Consider the following 8,661-nt stretch of genomic DNA (forward strand, 5'->3'; position numbering starts at 1 on the left):
TCTGTTACGGCTATAGAATTCATTGGTCTCTAAAGTATCCAACTTTTCTCTATTCAAGGTGGACATCTTTCAAATGTCTGTGCTGGAGATGTTCGAGAGGGAGGGAAGCCCCCTGTTCCACCTGGAGCACTTCATTGAGGGGAAGTACGTCAAGTACAACTCCAACTCAGGCTTTGTGCGTTCTGAGGCTCTCAGGATGACTCCCCAGGCCTTTTCACACTTCTCGTTCGAAAGGTAAGATTTTCTCCCTTTCCCCAAATTTCTTCCTATGGGCCTGGTTCATAAATTTTCCTGTGAGTGTTTTGAGAAAGTTATCTGATTATAGATGTATCATTTTTCTTTTAATTGTATGACTTTTCTTTTTTCTTTTCTTTTTTCTATCCTTTAATTTTCTTTTTCTTCTTTTCCCTTATTCTTTTCTTCTTTTCCTATCTTCATCATTCTTCTGTCCCCTCCCTTTCCCCCCATCATCTTTCTTCGTAGGTTTTCCTTGTTTTTTTTTTTTTTTTCTTTCTCTTTCTTTTTTTGTCCCCTCTGTCTCTCTCTCTCTCTCTCTCTCTCTCTCTCTCTCTCTCTCTCTCTCTCTCTCTCTCTCTCTCTCTCTCTCTCTCTCTCTCTCTTTCTCTCTTTCTCTCTCTTTCTCTCTCTCTCTTTCTCTCTCTCTCTCTCTCTCTCTCTCTCTCTCTCTCTCTCTCTCTCTCTCTCTCTCTCTCTCTCTCTCTCTCTCTCTCTCTCTCTCTCTCTCTCTCTCTCTCTCTCTCTCTCTCTCTCTCTCTCTCTCTCTCTCTCTCTCTCTCTCTCTCTCTCTCTCTCTCTCTCTCTCTCTCTCTCTCTCTCTCTCTCTCTCTCTCTCTCTCTCTCTCTCTCTCTCTCTCTCTCTCTCTCTCTCTCTCTCTCTCTCTCTCTCTCTCGCTCTAGATTGTAAGAAATTTATTAAATGCCCTTCTCCTCTCTCAGATCAGGCCACGAGTTGATTGTGGTTGATATCCAGGGTGTTGGTGACCTGTACACAGATCCCCAGATTCATACAGCAAAGGGTAAGAGAGTTAGACTTTGTTTATTGTTTCAGTTCACTATCAGTTTGTCTACTGGTAGTTGAAGAAAACAGTGATCCCAATTAACTAGAAATATTGACGCACAATTGGTGTACAGATTACCTTCAATAGAATGGAATGCAGTGCCCAAGGGATTCTGTGCAATATATTCCAGATGAGAAAACAAACATGCATTTACTGGGGGATTTTATGTTGGCCTTTTTGCTTTTTAAATTCTATGTAGGTTGGTATCCTTGTATTTGCCCAAAAGCTTGCTCTAGAGTCAGAAAGGAATTGTATTTCAACTGAATATTCAGTTTAAGTTTGTGTTGATGACCAATTTTTCAGGCTCTGATATTACTAACAAGTATTGCTGAGTAATAAACAAGAAGCATTAACTTCTTTTACATCATTATAATTAAATGTCTTTTTTCACAATAATGAGATCCACAGCTCGTATGAATTGGGTATATTTTCCGGTTTTATTTATTCCAAAAACTGTGTCCGTTGAAAGATCAAAAATATGAATTAGAAAAATGAATTGGGTATATTTTCTGGATTTATTTATTCCAAAAACTGTGTCCGTTAAAAGATAAAAAATATGAATTAGAAAAATGGATAGGTATTTTAGTAGGTAGACTGATAAGTAACTAGGTAGTTATGTAGATTGATTTATGTCAGTAAGTAATGCTACTGCTTTGGCAACAAAACATCTTTTTTTCTTCTGAAATAGGTGATGATTACGGTGACGGAAATCTCGGCACACGTGGCATGGCCCTGTTCCTGCACTCGCACAGGTGCAACACCATTTGCAAGAGCCTTGGCCTCACCCCCTTTGACCTGGCTCCCTCAGAAATGAAGGCCAATGAGAACAAGCTCAACCTGGAGGTGAGAAGTAGTGTGTTGTATTTAGGTTGATGATGCCTCTTCCCTTTTTGTTTTTTATTGTTTTTAATACATACTTGCATACAAGTTTGTGTATTTATAGTGTGCCTGAGTATACCAAGAGTTTCATTGTGTAATAGTATGTAGAGTGTGCAGCAATCCTAGTTTACAGTTGTGTTAGAGAGATCTGGATAGGGAGGACTAGTAAAAAATCAAACTTCTGAAATATAGAAGACAATAAAATAGAAAAAAAAAACCACATGATTATAATATCTGCACACTGTCTGGCAGAAATAAATTACTTACGGCACCCTACTTCACATTTCAGTCGTGTAAGACCGTTGCTCGCGGGACAGAAGAGGTAGTGGTTACTCCATCGGAAGAGGAAAAAGAGCACATCCAGGAGTATATCCGCATGAGATCCCTGTCACAGGGTTATGGATCGGGGGACGAGAAGCCGAGGATCAAGCTGAACTCCATTAGCTCCATCGACTCATTGGTAAGAAGACGGCATGGCACGTTTTAGTGTTCGTTGCAACAAATATGGAAAATGGTACTTATGAGACTGAATGTTTCTCGCAGCACTAAGAGACGTTTTGATTGGTTTTGATTATATCTTCATCAGCGATACATTTGACTGGTTGCATGTTCATTTGGTGCAGATGTTGTCAAATAGTTATGTGAAGGTATTCAATCTCCTCTGTACATTTTTCTACAGCATGTTTTGATTTAATTTTTGCATCTGTTGGGTTGATTAGATTATTGATCATGATTTAAAGTGTTATAGTCATTCTGATATTTGATTTATACCATTCTTATTCATTCTACCACATTTTAAGAAATATATATCCGTATAAAATATTTTTGACTGATATATTGTAGTAATATTGTTTTGTAGTCTTCTCTTGAGCTCTCACAGTGCATATTTGTTACAGTGCCGTTCTTTCACCACATTCAATTCCAATAAGTAACTACTCGCATTACCACATCCAACAGGAAAGCGATGATTTCCACATCATGTCAGAGAGTGAGGACTCGGCTGTGGATTCTACACGTAGGGAACGCCGCGGCCCGGACGTGAGGCTGAGGTTTGACTCTACCTGCGACTCTGGGACAGATACCATGAACAAGGAGAAGGAGATGCTGCAGGTTAGAGGAGGAATCCGTTTTATTTTTCATTATAGATTTTTTCTTTCTTTTTTTATGTATATACTTTTTTTGGTGACTGTCCTCTTCTTCATCTTCTTCCTTGTCATCTCTCTTTGCTTCTTTCTTTCCTCCTTCTCCTCTTCCTCCTCCTCCTCCTCCTCCTCCTCCTCCTCTTCCTCCTCCTCCTCCTCCTCCTTCTCCTCCTCTGCTTCTTCTTCTCTTCCTCCACATCTGTATCTTCCTCTTTATCCTCTTTGTCATAGTTTGCCTTGTCTATGTCATTCAAAAAGGTTTCATCACCCTGTAGAATAAATGAGCGTATAGAGCTTTTCGCCAGCTGAATCTTTTGTCTCATCTTACAGTTCAAGGAGATGGTGCAGCGAAAGGCCCGTCCATCTCACGTGCTGGGGGAGATGGAGCACAGGCGGTTGGTAGAGACACTGGAGGAGAACCACAACAAGACTGGTGGCTCCATTCTTGGCCAGGTGGGTAGATGGAAGGTGTGTAGGTGGGTGGATGGGAAGGTGTGTAGGTGGGTGGATGGGGAGATATTATAGCTCAAGAAGTTAGAGCATAATGGCCCTTAAAACTTGTTTCAGATTTGTAAAGGGTCTGAGGGTTAATCAGGTTATAGAAGTCTTAATATCTTTTGGTCTTAGTCCTGTTTGAATGCTTGCTATTCTTTAAATTGTGTGATTTACTTCAAGAGCTATTCTGGATGGATCTGCATATTTTCTGTATGTATCTTTATCATCATCCATATTCACAGGTACATTTGGACCTTGCAAAGTATCATGAACTTAGCAGGTTCGTCGAGGAATCTGAAACATATGACCGCGAGGCAGCTATCTTCCACGTGGATCAAGCTGCCAAGTGCGGCATCCTCGAGGCCATCAAGACCATGGCAAATCTGCACTTGGGTCTCCAGCATGATATTCTACCAGACATTGAGGCAAGTTTTATTTGCAGAATTTGAGTTGATTGGTGTGTCTCATGGGATGTTTAAACCCATGTTTTTCCCAAAGTGATAAGATTTTGCTCTAATTATCTGATATGATTCCTAGATTCAGACATCTTTTATAAAAGATTCTTAGAACAGCAGAAACTTACATAATTGTAGGCATAACCTGTACATTGAAGACATTTATCCTTTTCTGCAGCTTGATGAAAACAGGCAAGATGCTGAGGCTGGGTTCGATTACCTGATCACAGCAGCTGAAGCCAATGATCGTGCTGCTATGATTCATGTTGCCAAGGCCTATGAAACAGGTGTAGGACTCCCATCCACCAGGTGAGTGTATGATGCTGTTTTCATGTTTATGATGATTCTTTCTGTATCTTCTAGCCATATTTTAACTGCAATTTTACACCAGAGTGCATGGAATGGACTTCGATTACCATGTTTGATAGAGAAGTTTGCTGAGTCATGTATCTCTTTTTATAAATGAAACCTCCCATTTGTTCCTTTGGAATCAATATTTACTGTCTTGTGTGACCTCTTTCAGGGAAAGGGATTGGGTCAAGGCTGTGTACTGGCTGGAGAAAGTGGTGAATACAAACTCAGAGGATGAGGAAGGTGATTTCAACTCCACCCTGGATGATCCTTCATATCAACTAGTGGCAAAGGAAGCCATGATGTATTGGTCTGGGGGCCATGGCCTTGCAAAAGACCCAAATAAAGCTGGTAAGTTTTGCTCTCATTAGAGGAGTCTGTAGATGTATTACATTGATAACATTTACTTTCCTCCTGTTATTTTGCTTCCTCTGTTTTTTCGTTCTTTCTTTCTTTTTTACTCTGTCCTATTGCTGCTTTCTTTTGCCTTGGGCTCAGCATTACTTAGTCTTACACGATATGACGATATGAACATATATTTGGCATCTTTATGTTTTGTATGTATATAAGATTTATCATGTAAGAAAGCAAAGGCTGTCAGATGATAGCATAGAAAGTTCCCTACCCTCTTTGCCAAATAGGCTGTTAATATATAACTAGGTCATAGTATGTGTGTGTGCGTGTGCATGTGTATTGCTTTATATTCTATTCTTACACAACTTCCAGAGTTTTTATGTTGAAAAATCCCTTCTTTTCAATTTTCCAGGAGAACTTTTCAGTTGGGCTGCAGAGCTTGCTACAGAAGCCATGAAAGGCAAATTGGCATCCAAGTACTACATGCAGGCTGAGGAGGCTTGGGCAGAGTGTGAAGTGGAAGAGTAAGGAGAAGAGGACTTCCATACATGAAGAAGTACTTCAAAATGTAACTCGCAAAAATGTGGACAAATGAGTTACTGCCGTGGAGAATTCTTCAGGTGCTAAAATGCCATGTGATAGTGGGATCACAGTAGACTAGATTTTTTTCATTACTTTTAGGGTTTTTACTTTGCGAATACCTTTGGCACTATGTTTACACCTTCCACTTCTTGAGGAAAATGAGTGGATTACACAGCTATGGGGAAACGATACTTTATGTTGAAAGTCACGAGGGATGTTTCACCCTCGTTTTCCTTTCAGAGGCCCCATGGTTTCATTTCCCATTTTATCCTATCTCTTTTTGATATAGAATCCCTGAATGCTAGTCATATGTTAAGTGTTTTATGTCTTTTTTTTTTTTGTACCCAGTGATTTTGAAATACAGTGATATCAAGGTGGCTTTTTATTATCAAGTTCATAATAGGTAGATTGCAGTGTAACTCCCTTTCTTTCTTTCTTTTTTTTCCTTTTTTTGTTTTTCTTCTTTCTTTTCTTCTTCTTTTCCCTTTTTTTTTTTCTATCTTTTTCATAGTTTTCTGTTGTTTAGTTCTAATTGTTTATTAGTTTTATATCATCTTTCCATCATTACTACATAATTCCATTTTGTTTGGGTCATTTCACGAGAGACTCGCTGTTTGTATCTCATAGAGCAGATCAGTGTGAGCTCTCCCCTGTGCTACTACCTTTTGCTCATTCCTTTCCTTCTCCACATTTGTTAAGTGTGGATGCAATATAAATGTAAAAAAGAAAAAAAGAAAATATTTTTTGCTATCAGAATGACTACCATATTTGCAGGTGTTGGTATCTCATAAAATATGTAATGTATATAGGTACACTTAGTTACAAATGCCAGCAGAATGTAGAATGAGGCGGAATGATATGAATTCCTATTGCCTTTGTATTCCTTTATTTTGTGCTTTGGTAATGTTTAAGGAATCATGTATTTTCCATGATTGTTATTTTGGCAAAGAAGCTAAACCACGAAGGGAAATATCTGGACGTTTTATAATGCCGAGTTCCTTTTTGTACACTTCCACATTAAGGATAAGTCTTTCTAGGGTTACATGACTGTGTCTTATGGTATTTTCCTTTTTTCCTCCTCTTTCATGCATCATTTTAGTTTTACGTTTCATTCTTTTTTGACAAATGATGTAATCCAAGTAATGATTGTCTGTATTTTGCTCTCATCAGTGACATTGTCATCATCATTATCATCATTTTACTCATGTGTCCATAACACTGCCATTAGTTCAGTTCTATCACTCCAGTTTTGACAAGTTTGTTTATACAGTTTTATTTGCTCAGAATACATACTTCTGAAGACCAGATGGGTAGAATTCTTATGCCCCATATTATTAGACACATTTGAATTTCTCAGCAGTCTTTAAAAGCTTCTCTTCACCCATGAAACAACGGCAAGGATAAGTCAAGACCCAGCATCAGTTTTGGCATTGCATTTTTTGATGCTAGGGAGACTGGTTTATGCCATGTGCCATAGCTTGCATGGGTCTCCCACATGTAAACATCTCATTTTTAATGATGCTACAAGTATAAATAATTTTTGCTAGAGGTGCCTGTTGCATTGTGGGAAATGGCACTCTTCAGTTTGATGATGACTTGTCATTTTTTCTGTCCATGGTTGTGATGAACCACTCATCAAGGTGAATGTACTTAGGTGTGCTCTCTTTCACTGGCTAATATTTTTACTGAATGTTTATGTAAGTTCAATTTGATAACTTTATAGACTTTAAGATTGCAGTTACAAATTACATATGGAAATGCTAATCCAAGTTGTAGTTAGCTGTAAAAAGGTGAAAAATGCCGGTTTGAAATTTTTCCTTTAAAAATGACCAATTATTTTGTCTTTTTGTAAGTACTATGTTTACTCCCTCTTTCTTAAGGGAAACAAAAAAAAACAAAAAACAGAAGTTGAAATATACATGTCAGAATCATGTGAATAGACATGTATGGATTGTTCCTGTTGACAATGTATTGAAATGGTAAAAATTATTTAATAATCAGTCTCATTCTGTTGTCTTCCGAGTTATGATTTAAAGGTTGCTGCTCTTCTGATGTTTGAAGGAAAAGAGTTTGTCAGGAATATGGATGGCTTTTATTTTTTGGCCTTTTGCTATATAAAGGGACAGGAATTTAGTGGACTATATATGTAGATTACATGTACTATTTGTGGTGTAAGGTAATAGCCAGTGCTAGCTGTTATTTCTTTTCCTGTTGCCTGTGTTTTATGTTGACGGAGCAATTGTTCCAGCAACAGGAATTGGCTGTAGCAGAATGTACAGCATTGCAAGGATGTGCATTTTTTAAGCATCTGGGATCACATTGCATTACATGAGTCTATTTTTAAAAAGCTGTTGCATATATCTTGTTTACTGGCATAGTTTATGGTAAAAGAAGAACCTTATTCTTCAGATTTGAATAATGTATTTAGTATGGATGAGAAACGGTTCTGGGTGTTTGCACAGTGTCGTATCTTTTTTTTTTGTTCATTAATCTTGATGGCATCTATATAATTTATATAGATAACATCTTCAGGTTCTCTTGTATTGTAGCACAAGAGATAGCAGATACTGATTTGTCCTTTAATTCTGTTTATTCTAAGATTAGATAAGTTTATGATGGTGGAAGGCCACTCTTATGTACAAGTGGTTTTCCAAAATGTATTTATATCTGTGATTGTATTGTGAGGTCTGTTCCATATTATTGTTTTGCCTCCCTTATACTACATAAAAGTACAAATAAAAAGCAGTGCATACAAGAATCTGTCGAGCTTTCAATAGCCTTCATTTTAAAATAATCTTGAATTCTGTGTTGGATAAACAGAATATTAAAGAAACAGACATGTAATATAGAGTATCTAATTGTATATTGTCAATTTTTATGACAATTAGATTGATTGATTATAGAATTTACACAAAAATCAGAGACTCGTGATAGTTCTATAAGCTTTCTCATAAGGGATTTTTTCATTTGTATTAGTGTTCTTTCACTAACTGTCTTAGCAAGTGTGCTGTACTTATTTGAAGATTTATAAGGGTGAATCTAGAAGTGAGCAACACAAAATCACAAACAGATTTTGCCATTAATGATAAGTTTTACAGATTTCCATGACTTTCATCTGTTTCCCCCCCGCAATACCTTGCTCATTTTCTTCTCCCCAATACCTTTTCCTCCTTTTCTTTTTTCTTTTCTTTTCAACTCCATCTTCTGTCCACTTGTCCTAATTGTTAACTTATTTTTGCCCTTTTTGCCACAGTACTTTATTATAATGCTATATGATGTTTGATGTCTGGTATAAGTATATGTTTTGACAATTAACTATTTTGG

General features: G+C 37.5%; 1 protein-coding gene across 2 annotated transcripts in view; it reads left to right on the forward strand.

The window, feature by feature from the left end:
- Positions 1-8,095, forward strand: part of LOC125035066 (eukaryotic elongation factor 2 kinase-like) — a 17,737-nt gene extending 9,642 nt beyond the window's left edge. For both annotated transcript variants that reach the window (XM_047627176.1, XM_047627177.1), the window contains 10 exons: positions 59-234; positions 958-1,037; positions 1,768-1,922; positions 2,248-2,418; positions 2,916-3,068; positions 3,431-3,553; positions 3,838-4,020; positions 4,229-4,359; positions 4,574-4,752; positions 5,168-8,095. In XM_047627176.1, coding sequence (XP_047483132.1) covers positions 59-234; positions 958-1,037; positions 1,768-1,922; positions 2,248-2,418; positions 2,916-3,068; positions 3,431-3,553; positions 3,838-4,020; positions 4,229-4,359; positions 4,574-4,752; positions 5,168-5,283 — 1,467 coding nt within the window. In that variant the 3' untranslated portion in view covers positions 5,284-8,095. The remainder of the gene's footprint in view (positions 1-58; positions 235-957; positions 1,038-1,767; positions 1,923-2,247; positions 2,419-2,915; positions 3,069-3,430; positions 3,554-3,837; positions 4,021-4,228; positions 4,360-4,573; positions 4,753-5,167) is intronic.
- Positions 8,096-8,661: the final 566 nt, after the last annotated feature.

The sequence above is a fragment of the Penaeus chinensis genome, chromosome 19 (genome assembly GCF_019202785.1).
Source record: "Penaeus chinensis breed Huanghai No. 1 chromosome 19, ASM1920278v2, whole genome shotgun sequence".
Lineage (NCBI taxonomy): Eukaryota > Metazoa > Arthropoda > Malacostraca > Decapoda > Penaeidae > Penaeus > Penaeus chinensis.